At 41.3% G+C, this 17,792-nt stretch overlaps 1 protein-coding gene across 3 annotated transcripts in view; it reads right to left on the bottom strand.

Moving 5' to 3' along the window:
• Positions 1-8,600: 8,600 nt before the first annotated feature.
• Positions 8,601-17,792, bottom strand: part of LOC135214996 (uncharacterized) — a 262,394-nt gene continuing 253,202 nt past the window's right edge. For all 3 annotated transcript variants that reach the window (XM_064249543.1, XM_064249528.1, XM_064249536.1), the window contains exon 8: positions 8,601-8,888. In XM_064249543.1, coding sequence (XP_064105613.1) covers positions 8,803-8,888 — 86 coding nt within the window. In that variant the 3' untranslated portion in view covers positions 8,601-8,802. The remainder of the gene's footprint in view (positions 8,889-17,792) is intronic.

The following is a 17,792-nucleotide window of genomic DNA, read 5'->3' as shown; positions in this document are numbered from 1 at the left end:
CATTGATCGGTTTAGTATTATAATTCGATATGTGCTTAAAGGTAATATCCATGAGCGACTATTTTCAGTTGTACCAAGTAATGATGGAACAGGACAGGGACTTTTCGATCTATTAATCAAAACGTTACAACGTCATAAAATTGGCCCAGAAAAATGCGTATCTGATAGCACAGATGGCTCTGCAAGCTACCATCGGCAGTACAACTTTTTACAAAGTAGAATTGCTGTTGTGGCAGATCAACATGTTCATGTATGGTGGTATGCCCATGTTTAGAATCTAGTGATAACTGAGAATACAAAATGTTGTGTGCCTGCAGTTTCCTTTTTCAGAATTTAACTACATTTGTGAAAGCATCATACCAGCGAATGGCTGTATGGATAGAAGTGGTAGGAAAACATCTGGGACAAGAAAAAATTGAACGATTTAAGCTAATAGGTGAGACTAGATGGTCAGGGAAATCGAATGCAGTAACAGCTGTATTTAGATGCTTTGATGATGCTTCTGTGATTACTTGTGTGGATTTATTGGTATGCTTAACAATGATTCAAGAATCAGACAAGTTTGATGCAAAAACAAAGTATAAAGCAACGTTTTTCTTCAAAGTCTTGAAAAGTTTGAAACCATATTGACTGTATTTACTTATTAGTATATATTTGAAACTACAGCCCCTTTATCAAAATACCTGCATACCAATGGATTAGGTATGTTTACTGCATGGAGTTTGGTAGATACAGCTACAACAAAGTTGAAGGAACAGACAAGAACAATTGATAATATCCACAGCAAGGCTTTTGAATTTGTAATTAAATGTAATGAGGAAATTTCGCAGATGAATTTGAATGAACAGATAACATTTCAAATTGATGCTTTGGAAGATGCATTGCCAGTTAAGAGAAAGAAGAAGATAAAAATGGCAGATGAACTTGCTAGTGATGAAGGAAGCTCCTCAGATCCCCTGGTTGGTTTTAGAATAAATGTGTTTAATTTAATAATGGATCATATTGTTCAGTCACTGGAATCCCGCTTTGTACAACACAAACAGTTGTATAAAGATTTATCTTGCTTGGACTCTACAAATTTTAAAACAATTGCTGAGAAAGGTCTTTAAGATGAAGCATTGAGAGGAATTATCAAGTTGTTTCCACAAATCATCAGAGATCAAGTGAAATTGGAACTGCTTCTTTTGCTTCAATCTTTGATGTTTTAAAGTTATTGCTTCATGATGGTGAAAATGTGGGCAGCAGTTGCACCAACAGTAAGATGTACACTACTTGCCCATCTTGTATACTGAAAATCCTAGCTTCCAACAGACTTCATGACAAGGCATATGATATTCTTTATGAACTATATAAAAGAATTTGCACATTATCTGTTGCCCATGTAAAGTGCGAGAGGGCATTTTCAAAACTGAAGATTATAAAGACAAGGTTAAGAAATTCAATGTCTGAGGAAAACTTGGAATCTTACATGTTACCATCCATTGAAAAGGAAATGTTAGATGAGCTGGATAATGAAGTAACTATTAACAGTTTTGCACAATCCTCCAGTGAACTTAAGCGATTGCTCCTAATATAGTGGACTGCATGTAATAGGTTTTTGTAGTTTTTAGCTGTCTATATACAAATTGCGTAGTGCAAGTATGCTTAGACATATCCGAATATTATTTCAAAATTCTTGATAAATTGGTATATGCATGTTATACTTCTGTATTGAAAGTATACTTAGTATACTTTTATTTTGTGTATTTCACAATTATGAAAGTAAGTAATCAAAACCATATAAATCTAGTCTTTTGATGGGCTAGATTAAATAAAGGGGAGGTGATAAAATTTGACATATGTATGATCAATGATAAATGCTATATATGTCTAAATTATTTGAAAGAAAACTTAAGTAGAAAACGTATAAAGAATGCAGGCTATAAGTATCTTCTTGATTTTCTTTACAGGTTTATTGGATTACATTTTTAGTTTGCAAACATTTCAAAATAACACTACTTTACATGTCATTAAACTTTTGGTTAGAAATTCAACTAAGCAATTATGTATCTATATTTGGTATTACTTTACATTATGTCTAGGTGATTTACCCTTATTAGTAAAAAATAAACGTTCCAATAATTTGTCTTCTGTGTTTCCAATGTGCATTTTCAAATATTTTATGTATTTGTTATGTGAACTCTATTATAGTATTATGGCTGAGGGTTGGAGTGGGCCCCCTCTTTTGTCACCTGGCAACCACAATTTTTAGACCCAGTCCGCCACTGACACCCACACTAAATAACCTTCCGCAACACCCATGGATGCTCGGACGCAGTCCCCCTGGATCTTGTTTGAGGGCCCTCATACACACTCTCAGTTACACTGCCATCCACTTCTCCCAGACCACTTCTAGTCAGACTCCCATTACCATCTCCCTCACTACTATCCTACCAAATCTCACTCACTATCTCATCTACCCCTTCTAACTCTTGTCCGAATATCTCTCGTAACTCTGCCACCAAATCACTTACCTCATTTACACTCCTGCCAAACTCCCGAAGAGACCCGTTCATACTGCCTACTACATCCTTACCACCTGATTCCCTTCCTGGCAAAACTTCACCAAACCCTGACAATTCAAACCCACACACGCTATATGTATCATTCCTCCTCTCAGTCATCCGTATTAGATGCCTTATCCATCATTTTTACCCTAACCCCTCTATCATGCAGCTCACGTTTCTCCCTTTCACTCCCTCTCCTTACCTTCTTCCGCTTTCTTCCATACTCAACCAACACCAACTGCCGATTTTCCAGACCTACTTGCTCACTGACACTCGGCTCACATTTATTCACTCTCAACCACTAACTCATTGCATTCTCCCGAAGTACTGTTGCATACTAGAGGATCCACCCAACTGAATCCCCTTAACACGTAGTTTCCCAAATTCCCAGCCTGACTCATCCTCTTTTGCCTACACACACTCACCACATGACCTTCCATTCCACATTCAACACGTTTCACACACTGTTCATGATAAATCCTAGCATAATGCCCGTTCTTCCCGCAGTTGCCGCAAACCACGTTCATACGGGTACCCCGACATCCACTAGCTATGTGCCCTACCTGTCCACACCTGTAACACTTAACATCCCTATCTTTCTTACACTCGCTCACTAAATGTCCCATTTTCCCACACCCAAAGCACGCTCCTAACGCCCAACGACATTCATTCTTCCTATGTCCTGGCTTACCACATCTGTAACACTGCTGTTCTCGCTCACAACTAACTGACCCTACTCTTCCGACACTTGCACTCCTATCTCTTTTAGGGCTAACTACACTCACGTTACTTGCTCTAACGCTCCTATCAACCACTCGCTCTGCCATTTGCCTCAGCCCTTCTAAAACTGCCTCCCTATAGCTTTTAAACTCTGGTATAACCTCAGCTACTTCAGTCCTAACACTAACACTTCTACTCTCTTTCATACACCTATTTAGCTCGTAATCCTCTACTATTTCCAAAATGTCATTCCACGTTAACCTTTCATTCGTCCATTGCATTTTCTCATTTCGTTTCAGATTCACAAACTCATACACACTGTCAGGCACAGTTGCCAACAACTTTCGCACCCACTCCTTACACTCATTTATCCCTTCGTCCCCAAACTTTTTCCTGGCTAATGTTTCTAACCTACAGACATACACTGACAAAGACTCACCAACATTCATTCTTGCCTCTTCAAAATCATGCTTTCTCCTATATCTAATGCTACTCTTTATCCTCCTGTTCCATAATCCTGGCTTTCACACACTCATACGGCACATTCCCTACACTCATCATTACCCTATACATACTCAACAAAAATCCCGTCAAAAAGCTACCTAACTCTCTTGCCCAGACTCTTGTTATCCCCATACTTAGCCTCACAATACTCCTCATATTCCTTAAAAAAAGTCCCTAAGTGTGCACGTCGGGGTACCTCTCTCATATACACAGCCTTTCGTACTTCCTGCTCACTTTGACTACTTCCATTCTGACCCTTCTTTCCCTCTTCCAAATACAGCAAATCCACTTCCATACTCATGTCCATACTCTTCACTACGCTCTTCTTACCCTTCTTTCTACCCACCTGTTTCCACTCACCGCTATCTAAATCACTCTCAGCCCTTTCCCCAATGTATTCAGTCCTAGTCTCATCCTGTCCGTTACCCTTACTAACCTTCTTTCCCTTAGTCTTCTTCTCCTCAGCCCCCTTCTTATTCTTGTCCTCAGGTTTATCCTTATCCTGTGTCTTCCCCTTCTTTCCCTTACTTATCACAAACAAATCACCTTCGTCACTCGTACTCTCATCCACCTGTTCTTTCATTTTCTTAATCACTCCTGGCCCAATACAAGACCCAGTAGGCCTATCTCCTACTGCTCCCTCTCCCATGAATACCTTCAACATCTCTTGCACCTCTTCTTTCATTTCCACTTTTGCACTCCTTAGCATTCCACTCATTTCCTCTAACTCGCTCTTCAGCTCCTCACACTCTACCCTTAACCTCTCATTCTCCACTTCCAACCTTTCCTTAGCTTCCCTCGCCAACCGCAACTCCTCCTTCAGCCTCTCCATCTCCTTCAACTCTTCCATCCTCACTTTCTCTATCAATCACACAACTCACCACCCCAATCGTCCTGCAGCTGCCGCACCATCAGTCCCTGTTCGGGCACCAAAAAATAATGTGGCGGGATCACAAGCTCAAAATACAAGCAGGCAAAATCCCCCCCACATAAACTTAATCAATCCAGCTGCCAAACCCACCCTCAGTCACACTTTCCTCTTCACACTACGGAATACACATAGTGTATTCCGCAGAACAAAAAAATACATGAACTCACCCAACTCCAGATACTCAGGGCTCTGCTGTACTGTCTGCCGGTCGAGGTCGCGGAAATCAAGAACAACAAAGATGCGTACTGTCTGCCGGTCGAGGTCGCGGAGATCAACAACAACAAAGACAACAACCAGGAACTACAACCCAACAACAACACAACACCCAAGGACCAAAACCCACACCTCAACAACACAAAAACAAAAAAAGGAACACAACTACAACTCAAGACCACTGCACAACCAATCACTAACAACAACAAAAAATTAACAACACAAAAAGACAACACACACACCCACTAACAACATCATGAAATCACAGCAGCTCACCAACAACAACCCTCAACTATAACAACTTACAAATAACTCAACAGAAACTCACAAGCACAACAAATCTAACAGCACAGGCACAACAACTCCAAAGCAAATATCATCAACTTAACAACAACCAAACAACAAATCAATAACATACAAAACTTAACTGACTTCCAATGCCTTCAATAGACTGCTGCCGACACTATTGACCATCACCGATTCTCACCAAAGACTCACTAGAGACTGCCTCCAAAAACACAGAACTCTAACAACTAGCAGCCCCAGCAGACAACTCAGAACTCACCAACAGCCAATTCAATTGCTAACTATCCATCCAGCAACTTTCTCTCTCTCTCTCTCTCTCTCTCTCTCTCTCTCTCTCTCTCTCTCTCTCTCTCTCTCTCTCTCTCTATGTTAAAAAAATTACTTTAAGAAATAAACAACATATTGGATGAAAAGTTTGCAAACATAAGCAGCAGCAAGCATTAGACAAACAGTTTTGTTTAAAATTATATATGAATCAAAGCCACTAAATTTTTAAGTGACAACATATAAATATACTTCAATATAAACTAAAGTATGTAAGAATTATCACTTCAAACTTAAGAAACATGCTCTTAGTATAGAAAGTTTGTTTCCAAAGTACTGTAGAGATTAATAAAGGTTCTTTGCAGTGTCCCTTCAATCCCCGGCTGCAACCCCTTTCATTCCTTTTACTGTACCTCCAATTCATCTCACTATCCACACTCATAACAAATATGTCATAGTGCAACTGGGAAGTTTTCCTCCTGTTACACCTTCAAGACTTAATTTCCATTTCATAGGTCCCAGTGCTTGGCCTTTGGCCTAAACTCTATATTCAATCCTAGAAATTTGTTTTGAAATGACAAAACTAGCATCATTAACTAAATCATACATTGTCCAGTTGTATAATTATTTGTAGCTCAGAAATGTCTTTTAAGAACAACAGCATAATGCCATAATTACTTCCATCCCTAAAGCAGAAAAAGACCAAGGTAACATAAACAATTACAGACATATCCCTAACAAGTTGCTTATGTATATTGTTAGAAAAAATGGTAATGCAAGACTCAGATGGCATATACATAAAATACTGAGTTATCTAGTCTGGATCACAGAACAATATGATCTTTATAGATTCACTGTCACATTTGTTAACAATCTGAAGGACAGCAAAAATATGCACAGTCACAGCAATTTTCACTGAAAACTTTCCAGCAGATCATACAAGTGCAAATTGATGATATTCATTCAAAAACAAATACTACAACCAATATAAAAAACTGAGTTCCTCAGGGAAGTGTTCTTAACAGCATACTCTTTACACTAGCAAGAAATGGCATAAATACCTGGTTACCATTCAGAACCAAATATGATATTTACTTTGAATATTTTACTGTGTTACACAGCATCAAATGCAAGACAACCCAAGGGTATCATTAATAATGCTATGGTAAAAATAGACCCAAGTCCATCTTCCATTTGCTTCCAACTCTCCATACAAAAGACCACAGTACTGTAGTTAATATTTTATAACAATGTGAAGTGGAAAAAATTATGAAACTGATTTGAATATTATCAAATGGCAAAGTTCTTTGGCTTAACCTTATATCATAAGAAATGACACTCACAAGTAATCTGTACTCCTCTAAGAACTGATTACTCATTTGACCCACTGATAAATGATGAGGAGCCCTTATTGTAATGGTAATTGCTTTATAGCAAAGAAAGATAAAGGAAAGGAAAACGCATTTTCAAGAAGTTCGGCAGCAAGGAGGCATTCGCGCAGGTGTTGGAGGTGCCTGTTCTTATGATGGTTCTAGAATCGGCAGGAGTGTTGTGGAACGCAACAGGTGCCGAAGTGTCGTGAGAAACGCTGCGACTTCTGATGCAATACTTCGTCGAGAAACTTCTAAATCGTTCCGGTAATCTCGGGAGTCTGTGACGCTCTCCGTAGGCCCTGCCCCCGGAATGCCATATAAATGCAACAGACGAAGTAGGAGGAAGCAGATCATCACTTAGTCACAGAGCAAGAGATCATTAGTAAGAGCCACAGATCAGATTATCTGTGAGAGATCAGCAGCAGAGATCGTCAGAGAGAGATAAGAGAAGAAGGAACCAAGACGAAGGATCAAAGGAAAAGTCGCTCGAGAGTTGGTTGAATTCTGGTCAAGTCGTCTTCAGGAGTGGACAACCGAGTTATTTCGACGTAGAGCAAAACTTCAGAGAAGAAACGTTCTGCAAGAGGTTTAGAGAAGTTCCTGCCCTTCAAGTATCAAGAGTAGACATTATTTTCTGCAATACGGAGGCAAGAAGGCATCTACAATTAGAGTTCTCCTTTTGTGAAGCCATCGTTTCGAGTTGCAAAACTGGTCGGCAAGTACTTTCATTACCTCACTGTTCCCCCAGTTCATGCAGTGTAAGATTTTACCTTTTTTATGTAAATAGGGGAGACCATTCTGCATTTATCTTTGTTAGTAAGCTTGTAAATAAACCTTTGTTGTGTTAGTGTTTCTTTCTATATTCGTATCCCCAGTTTCAACTGTTGGTGTTGTTGATTTTTTTTTTTTTTTTTTTTTTTCCATTTCAAACCTGAAGCGGACCTCTCTCGGTTCATAACACTTATAGTCCGATCCCTAACCAACTGAATGCAAAGCAACACTAATGGACAGTTAAAAGATTTGTCCCTTTGGTGCTTAGATCTAATTTAGCCAGTTCACCAGCTCATATTACTAACCCTGATTTCCAACAAGTGAATCATCCTTAAGACTATGAATTTGCTATTTTCATCCTCAATATCTAGTTAAACAACAAAAATTTTTAAGTCTAGATCATCCATATGACTGTTATTCAAAACTGTATACAGTGTAATACCTATTATTTAGTACATATAGCTGGAGTAGTATGTGATAAGAAAATGCCAATCAACCTACAAGTCAATAGCACAGTAATAAGACTAGTGTTCATGTATAATGTATGGACCGGAAACATGGGCTCTAGGAAGAAAAGAGGAAGCAAAGCTTAAGAGAACAGAGATGGGAATGCTATGGTGGATTATGGAAATATCAATGCATGAGAGATTAGAAAATGTCCAAATAAGAAGGGCAGGCTTAGTAAAAATTACAGAGGTAATAAGAGAGTCACGATTGAGGTGATATGGGCATGTGTTGAGGATGGATGATGAGGAAGGATTGAATAGGGTTGGAAGGAACCTGTAAGAGGAAGAAGATCGAGAGGGAGACAGAGAATTAGATGGCGAGATAAAGTGAAGGAAGATATGGAGAGAGAGGTGGTTTGGTGGTGGATGATACCTTTGATAGAAGGCACATCAGGCAAACGACCCCTTAATGTAGGGATAACAGTGGGAACGAAGATATTACCCAAGGCTAATGTATGAAATCTGCTTTGGTACAGATCATTTATTATTATCAAGCATATAAAAAACAGGGCATTATGGGAAGTTATACTGTACAATAAGAAATGTGTAAATGTTAAATATGGAGAACCCTGAGATTTTACAAGTTCAATTTAAAAACAGAGCTAAGAAATAATGACCTGTTATAATAATTCCCTCTAATTACCTCAAACTAAAAATTTTCACTTCATTCAACATTTGGCCACAGCCTTTCGTGCTATCCAGCGACATGGGAACTCTGGAATTGCTGGAACTGCTTGTAGATCTAGAGCTGTACCTGGAAAATATAAGGTATTCAGTTTATCCATGCAGGTGGGGCCTGAAAAAGAAAATATATAAAAAATGCAGTACTATTCTATATTTATTGTGCCCAGCTCTGCAATTAACAGGGGGGAAAGAGGTACTAAAGAACATATTAGGGAAACATATTAGGGAAAGAAGAAAAATCATAAATTACATTTATCAAAGGATATCAATATACCTTATGTCCCACTTACAAAAATGGTAAATTAAGCAATCGAGTAAAATTATGATACTCAACACTGAGACAGTCATTAAATTTCTGAGATCAGGCTGCCACAACAAATAAAAGCATGTACTACAGTACTTTGGTGTTTGTTTGTTAATTTATTTTTCATAATGATCTCTTCAAGCTGAGAAGGGAAATAACTGCAGTTTTTCAACTGTACCTACTATATTCAGTTTTCAAGGAAAGGAATATAGATTTATACATTTGTGTGAATTATTTCATTTAATTTTTACCTTACGTCGAAAAAGATACTAAGATAATGTCAGTAAATATAGCCTTAAAGAGTAGTTTGTGGAAACTGCTGAGAAGGTATACACATTAGTGATGGCTTATGGAAAATATAGTGATGGTTGTGGCAAGACCAGGAGCCATTAAACTGGAAGAAGATATGTAGGAAGAGGACAGAAATGTATACAGATAGCCTACCCCTTGATAATTCACACTCATACATCAAATGTAGAAAAAGCAGAGACTAAACTATACTACCTTTATGCTATCCAAAAATCTTATAACACTTACTAGCCTATAAAAATACAAATAATAACTTAATGCTACTGCTACAGAAACCAGAGATAAGAATAATTTTCCATGTCTTTTTATAATTGTATATGTATATTAAATAGAACCACCAAAAATTTGACACTCAACAAGAACAATGTCATGCAAGAACTTTGTTACGCTAACTTCGCCTACAACAAATATGTTACATAATCAAATAATTATACTATCATCACACGCAAGATATCCAATGGTAATTTATTTATGTAAACTATGATATTGTATAATGCATGCTGTATTTGTACAATTGTAACAAGAAAATGAAAACAATGCCCAGATTAACATTAATTTTGAAATGTAGTAGACATGTAAGTTTGATGCTAGCACATCTTTGTTTTCCATTTTACACCTTTGCCTTTTACTATGCATTACTTCATACACAGTCAAACTGAGAAAGTTCTACACTATACATGAAAAAGAGGGAGACTAAAATGCAGTTGGTAAAAATATTCAGTATAGTTGTGGCTGAGCAAAAATCCTACAAAAAGATAAAATATTCAGGATAGTACAGGGGCTGAGCAAAGATGTTAAAGAGGCAAATACTGTATAAAAAATTAAAATGATGATAATAAAGTGGAAAATAAAGAGGTACTGGAACAATGGAGGCATAACAGAAAAGCCAATACAAAACAGATGTTAACAAGACACTTGGGAAGGTGAAAAATATAAAGGAAAAGGAACCATCTTGATTAGCCATTTGTCTGTGTTTAACTAGAATGCTGTACTATAAAAGGGATTTTGACGTAGGAAAAATCTATTTCTGGGCGAGGAAGCCGTGTCGCCCAGTGAAATGTGTCCTCTTTAGCACTATTTCTAGTAAAATATTGCTATGATACCAGAGAACTGCTAAATTGGACATGTCAAAAGTCTCTGACTCGCTCACCTAAATAAAAGGTGTCGGTATAGAACTGGGGCGAGTGTTAAACACTACCACAGTAACCCCTCCAATTAGCCTTTTCCTCATCAAAAGACCCTGAAAACGGGGAGCCGACCTATAGGTCACACCCAGCTACCCTGTTGAAGGGGACTGAGGCGTCATACTTATCGATAGCAAGAAGCTTGGTGCACAGCAAGGGGGGGAAAAAAGGAAAAAAAAGGGGGGGATTTCACTGGGCGACACGGCTTCCTCGCCCAGAAATAGATTTTTCCTACGTCAAAATCCCTTTTCTGGGCTCAGCCGTGTCGCTCCGTGAAATTGTACCAGAGAAACACCAAGCTATACTATCCTGAAAGGAAAAATCATATTAATGAAATCAAAGGAAATAATAAAATAGTTTAGAATTGGAAAAAATACAATTTATTTACAAATATACTATATAGCCAAAACATGTGGCAACATTTGCAATAAGTCACAAACATAATAAAATAATTACAGATAATTTGTATGTACGTAAAACTATACATGATTATACACTTATTCTAATAGCTAAGGCATTTGCTGAGGTAGGTAAAATGCTAATGAGGCTGGCATAATTGACAGATTCATATGACACAAGGACGGTACTATAATGATGTAGCAGTGGGAGACACTGGCCTCCCACCCTGCAGCTATTGCATGATATTTAAGATCCTCTAAAGACTTAAGGTAGTGCTTTTTGAAAACCAAGGGTGACTTCCAACCAGTATACTTCTTCAGATCATCAAAATCCATATATTTGAAGAAGTTAACAGAAGTTGCTATTGCCCGAATGTCATGTACCTTGGGGAATGACCCTGGGCTGGCTTTCTTGATAAAATATAAAATCTGCTGCCTAATGCCTTTTAGAGATAGTGTACCACCATCTTTTCTAATGAAAAGGGGGCCTTCGGAATAGGTAGACGTCCTAGATAAATAGTCCTTAAGAGTTTTAACAGGACATAACGATGGATCCTGCGGAAGCGGGACAATCTTCCATGGAGACCACCTCATCAAGGGATCTTCATTCTTAGCTAGAAATTGCTTATTTGGCGAAAGCAACACGTCCCCCGAGGGAAAGGAACTCAATATGCGCTGCATCTCTAGATAAAGATGACAGCTCTGATATTCTGGCACCTGAAGCTAGACTCAATAAGAACAGAGTTTTACGCAAAATGGTTTGGTAATCACATTTGAAGTTGTCTGTTTCCGAGGCTAACCTAAGAACATCATTAAGAAACCATGACACTGACGACGGTCTGTGAACGGGCCGTAGACGTGCACATGCCCTTGGGATAGAGGTGAAATAAGACTCGGTTAGATTGATACCAAACCCGAGAAGAAAAATCTTTTTCAGAGCTGACTTAGTGTTGTAATTGTTGCAGCTGCCAAGCCTTGTTCAAACAAAGACCTGAAGAAGGTTATGGCCACGTTCAATGTCATTACTTTGATATTTGATTCTCTGAGGAACGAAGACAATTTCTTAACTGCTGAGTCATACTGGCGAAGCGTAGACTCTCTCTTGTCTGACTCCAAGAACAACATGTTCTGTGATCAATGTCGCCTACTCTCTTACCCGCAAACTTCATGAAATCCATAAAGTTAGGGTTTGTGAAGACCTGAGGAATCGAACACAGTCCTCGTTTGAACTTGTTGCGATAGTCTCAAGTCCGGGAGAGGGTGAGGGCGAAGACCTAGTTCCAGGAGAAGGGGAAACCAGTTGCTCTTGGGCCAGTGAGGGGCTATGAGAGCCACCTGGCCTCTGAAGGATCTCAACTTGTGCAGCACCTTCAGGAGAAGGTTCACTGGAGGGAATAAATAGATTTTCGACCACTGGTTCCAATCTATGCTCAGGGCGTCCGTAGCGTATGCCAGAGGGTCCAGATTGGGGGCTACATAACAAGGCAGCTTGTGGTTTGCCTCTGTGGCAAACAGATCTACTTCTAGACCTGGTACTCTTTGGCAAACCCTCTCGAAGGATTCTTGGTCCAGTGACCATTCTGATTCCAGAGGGACCGACCGAGACAGGGCGTCTGCCACTACATTGTGGACTCCTGCCAGGTGAGTAGCCGACAGATGCCAGGTGTTCTTGGCTGCTAGAGAAAAGATTGCTATCATCACGTGGTTCACATGACTTGACTTTGAACCACCTCTGTTTATACAGTGTACTACTACTGCACTGTCGAGGACCAACCTGATATGAGTCTTCTTTGGAGGACGGAGCTTTTTTAAAGTCAGAAACACTGCCATAGCTTCTAGAATGTTGATGTGAAGTGTTTGGAAGTGAGGTGACCAAGTTCCCTGAACCTTCTCGTGCTGTGAATAACCTCCCCAACCTGTCAGCGATGCGTCCGTATGCACCACTAGGGACGGGGGAGGAAACTGCAACGGTAACTCCTTGGCTAGGTTGGCGGCCTTTGTCCATGGGCGCAGGCGTTTTCTGAGAATCAGAGGTATCCGGGCGAACTTGTCCCGACACTTGGCATTTGCCTTCGAACGCCAAACTCGATTGATGTCCTTGAGCTTGGCTTTCAACAGAACGTCCGTGACTGAGGCAAACTGGAGCGAGCCTAGGATCCTCTCCTGATTCCTTCTCGAAGTCTCTTTGCACTTTAAGAATTGTCTTGTTGCCTTGGCAATCTCCTTTCTCTTTCCTGCTGGAATGGAAAGAGTGTGAGAATCCAAGTCCCAATGAATCCCTAGCCACTGGAACTTGGACTCCGGGGTCAACCGGGACTTGGTCCTGTTGATCTTGAACCCTAAATATTCCAGGAAAGACATGACCTTGTCCGTGGCTTTCATACATTTGCCTTTGTCCATCTCCCAGATTAGCCAATCGTCTAGGTACGCCACCACCAATATACCCTGGGATCTTAGCTCCTGCACCACTGCCTCCGCCAGTTTCGTGAAAACCCTTGGTGCTATATTCAGCCCGAAGGGCATTACTTTGAAGGAGTAGGCTTCTTTCCCTAGTTTGAAGCCGAGGAATGGTCGGAAGTGCCGAGCTATCGGGACATGATAGTAGGCGTCTGTAAGATCTATAGAGGTGGTGACGGCCCCACGGGGAAGTAAGGTCCGCACCTGAGAGATGGTCAGCATTTTGAACTTGTCGCAACGAATGTACAAGTTTAGACGGGACAAGTCTAAGATCACCCTTCTTTTGTCGGTCCCTTTCTTTGGGACGCTGAATAGACGACCCTGAAATTCAAGTTCTTCGTCTTGGAGATTGCCCCCTTCTGGAGAAGGTCCTTGGAGTAATCCATCAATTCCTGCGTTTGTTCCTGATAGAAGGTGATGGGTGGAGGAGGACCTTTGATCCAACTCCAGCCTAGGCCTCTGGATACTATGTCTTTTTGCCCAACTGCTGAACCCCCAACGATGACGAAAGAGGTACAGCCTGCCTCCTACCTGAGAAACTTCATTGAGATGATGAAGGCCGGGATCCTCTGCCTGACCTTGCACCTCTAGTTCGCCCTTGGGCTCTGGCTCCTCCGCGCTGGCGAAAGGATCCTCTAGCCCTGCCACCCCTAGCAACTCTGGTAAAGGGGTGAAATGCCCGACTCTCATAGACCGGGTTAAAAGCGGGCGACACTGAATACTGTGAGGAGGCCTGTTGGTTAGACGGCGGCGAAAGGAAGACAAATTGATGCTGTTGCTGAGGCTGAGCCTTAGAAGTCGAAGGCTGGGATACCTGTTGAATTGGAACAGCTTGTAGCACAGGATGCTGTTGCGGGACTTGGAAAGGTAGGAACTTCCTTTGCCTCTTCTTACCCCTAAAACTGGAGGAAGAAGACTCTGATTTCCTTTTGAAAGGGATTCCCCAACGCAACCTGATGCTTTGGTTAAGACGTGATGCCTCGCTCTGAACCTCGGATACTGCTGAAGCTGGGAAGAGATCTGCACCCCAGATTGAGGAAGCTAGAAGCTTGTTGGGTTCGTGCCTTATCGTCGCCTCAGACAGAACATGCTTCCTGCAATTTCTCCTAGCAATCGCAAAGTCGTACAAGTCACATTGCATGCTTAAAAGTAACGACTTCGCAATGACCTTAAACAGCAGCTCCTGAGCGTACTCCCGAGCCGCCGTCTCTGTCATCACTAGGGAGTTAAGAGACCTTGCGAGACGTGTCTTAGCGTCAAATTCGGCTTGGATCAATGCGTCTGACAGCCTAGGAAGGCGTTCACTAAACAAGGTGATTGCACAATCTGGCTTCAGCTTGCCTACCGAGAACGTAGCTGGCAAATCCTCCCACAAATCCTCCCTACCTGGGAGTAGTAAAGATGTGGGATCTGTCTCCCTAAGCTGGGGCATGGGCTCTTCTCGAGTCACTGCCTGGAGTGTTAGTTCTGCTACCTTTGATGTAAAAGGTAAGGGGTTGCCGACATCAGTTGTAAACATGGTGAAAGGACTTTTAAAAGCTGTTATTCTAGTATTTGAGCAGTCCCACTCTTCTAGGCTCCGTACCCATGTTTGCTGAGCCTGATCTCTAGAAAGGATAACAGTCTCCTTGGGGACCTTATCCTCTCTAACCAGAGCTGCCTCCGTAAGCCTAACATAGCCGATAAATGGAGGCTGTAAACCTTCGGGGAAAAACTCGAAATCCTCGAGCCTACGTGTGCCGCAACCTTCTATAGTCAACATCCCATTGACAAACGGAGCGAAGTTAGCCACCCTCCAGGGATTACCGGGGTGGGAAGGGAGGGAGCGTGGACCCGTCAGGCATGCTCTGAGCTTGCATCAAGCTACTAGAAGGGGCCGAAACTGCCGACTCCTGTCTGAGACCTGCAATCAGGGAGTCCTGAGCACCTAACCTGCTAAACACTTCTTCAAACCTTGCTGCAACTGAGCTGAGTAAACTACCAAGGCTACTGACCTGATTTAGAATATTTGTGTTGAACTGGTCTTGGTCAACGGAAGGAGAATCATCCTGTCCCTCTTGCGGTACCTTATGAGGTATCCGGTCCCTAGAGGTTAATGGAATGGGACTTGGTAGGGCAATAGGAAGAATTCCCTCCTTGAGACCTTGGGATTGAAGGTTTGGAAAGTGTCTTTATTTTAGTTTTAATATGTGTATGAACCTCTGGTGACTGCCCAGGCCTTGGCATAGTCTCTGATCTGCCTTTAAGCAAGGTTTTACCCACAGGTTTTTTCTTTAGTTTCGGAATCACAGAGAAGGAGTGCAACCTGGGAGGGGGCAAACCTCCTGTGAAACCCATGAAGGAATTGGAAGTAGAAGGAGAGGAAGAATCAGAGTCACTCAAGGAAAGATCCCGGTGACTAACTAAGCTAGCCTCATTAACACTGTTACCTGTACCCGTGCCTAGTGTAACGGGCAAATCCTCAACCACTTCAAGTGAGACTTCCTCTAGTCCAAGGTCCGGCAATTCCGCCTCTTGCTGTTCAATAACTGAGTCTTGTATTGATTTGATAATTGGTGCCGCTACTTTTGGATCGACGTATCGGCAGATTTTCCGGCTGGGAAGAGCAAAGTCGCCATATCTCGGGACGAATATACGGCTTAGCCTTCCCTACGTTCCGTCCAAACCCTCCAACCCAGATCTTGAGGGCGGAGAGTGCAGCATCCTTAATAGACTGCTCAGCCTGTAATGCAAGGAATGTGTCAATACCAAGTAAATTCCTTGAACATTATTCTATAATTATTGATTAAACAATATAATTTAATTTAAAGAAATTTTAATTGATCATTTATTTCATCTCATTTCAATATTTTTTTTTTTTTTTTTTATACAATAAACATAGAATCAGCAGTGCGGCAACTTACCGAAGAGGTAGCCTGATGTACCAAGTCGTAGCAGGCAAAACAGTTTTCATGATGCCAGACCACGGAATCAGGAAGCAGCACTGCACAGGGGGCGTGGCCCCGACAAACGTCATGGCCGCACGGATCTTGCAGAGCAGCACTACAGCCGGCAACCAGACACTGAGAGGCCTGTAAGTGCGCAATAATATATAAGAACAATTGCACACACTTAATAGGATAATGAAATATATTTCTTTTTTTTTTTTTTTTTTTTAAGTGCAATAATATATAAGAACAATTGCACACACTTAATAGGATAATGAAATATATTTCTTTTCTTTTTGCCGGAGCATTCCGGGCTATAAAGAAAAGAAAGGGTATAAATATATTCATATGTTAACGTCCCGGGGACTGTGTAAGGAAAAAAACCACCCGGAGTTGTATACCCGGAGCTGTATGACCCGGAGAGGGGGGTACACGAAGTAACCCGGGACGGCCACATGAACTCGCAAGTTCCGTGGCAAGAAAAATAAAAATAAAAATAAAAATAAAGATAAAGATAAAAACAAATATACTATCTCCGCCTACGGAAGAGTATCTTCCGTAAACATAACCCTCAATGACTCCGGGAGCGGCCGGAATCTAAACCCGCCTTATGCGGAGAGGGAATGTTTTAGGCGGATGGATGTAAGCTCCGGGAGTGAAAGAAGCAGAGCGCAACAGTCCACGGAAGCCGAGGCTGAAACGCAGTGCGACTAACAACTCCGGAGGCGGTCGGCTAAGAAGCGACACTCCCTAGCCCAATGTCCTGGGAGACCCACTACACCTCCCCCTCAGCTGGTGGGACGGCGTCAGCGACAAACAACGAGAGCGGCACCAAACTACGGCGAGTCCCACGAGAGGGGGAGGGAGGGAGGGCTGAAGGGGGGACGATCACGTGACCAGCGATTCCCCGCGAATAAAGGATCACGAGGAAAACGCAGGCAAAGCCTATGAAGGCTAGCTGCCGACCGAACACCCAAATATACATAGACAAAATAAAATCAATTACTTAAAGCTAAGGGAAAAAACATGCTTTAACAGGGGTAATGAAAATAAGGGGCGAAAAATATAAAACGCAATGGAGGCCACTCGGTGAGAGTGGGCGCAACAAGGAAAAATTACTTGCTCACCGACAAAACGAAAACAAACGGTAAGCTGACGAAAAGAAAAAGGGGGAATTCTTGAATGGAAAATACCAAACTAAAATAAAAGGGGGAAGGGGGGAACGATAGATAAACAACGAAGCACGAAACAAAGAAACGTGCACGAACGCCGACCCCCTTGAAAAACAGGAAATCATGAACATAATAAACGTAGATCAAACAAGATCGAAAAAGTAACTGCCACCCAAGATATAATAAAATAAATACTGAAAATATATACTGAAATACCATAAGT

The sequence above is a fragment of the Macrobrachium nipponense genome, chromosome 19 (assembly GCF_015104395.2).
Source record: "Macrobrachium nipponense isolate FS-2020 chromosome 19, ASM1510439v2, whole genome shotgun sequence".
Classification (NCBI taxonomy): domain Eukaryota; kingdom Metazoa; phylum Arthropoda; class Malacostraca; order Decapoda; family Palaemonidae; genus Macrobrachium; species Macrobrachium nipponense.
The sequence above is the reverse complement of the archived record's forward strand: the minus strand, read 5'-3'. Positions and strand labels throughout refer to the sequence as shown.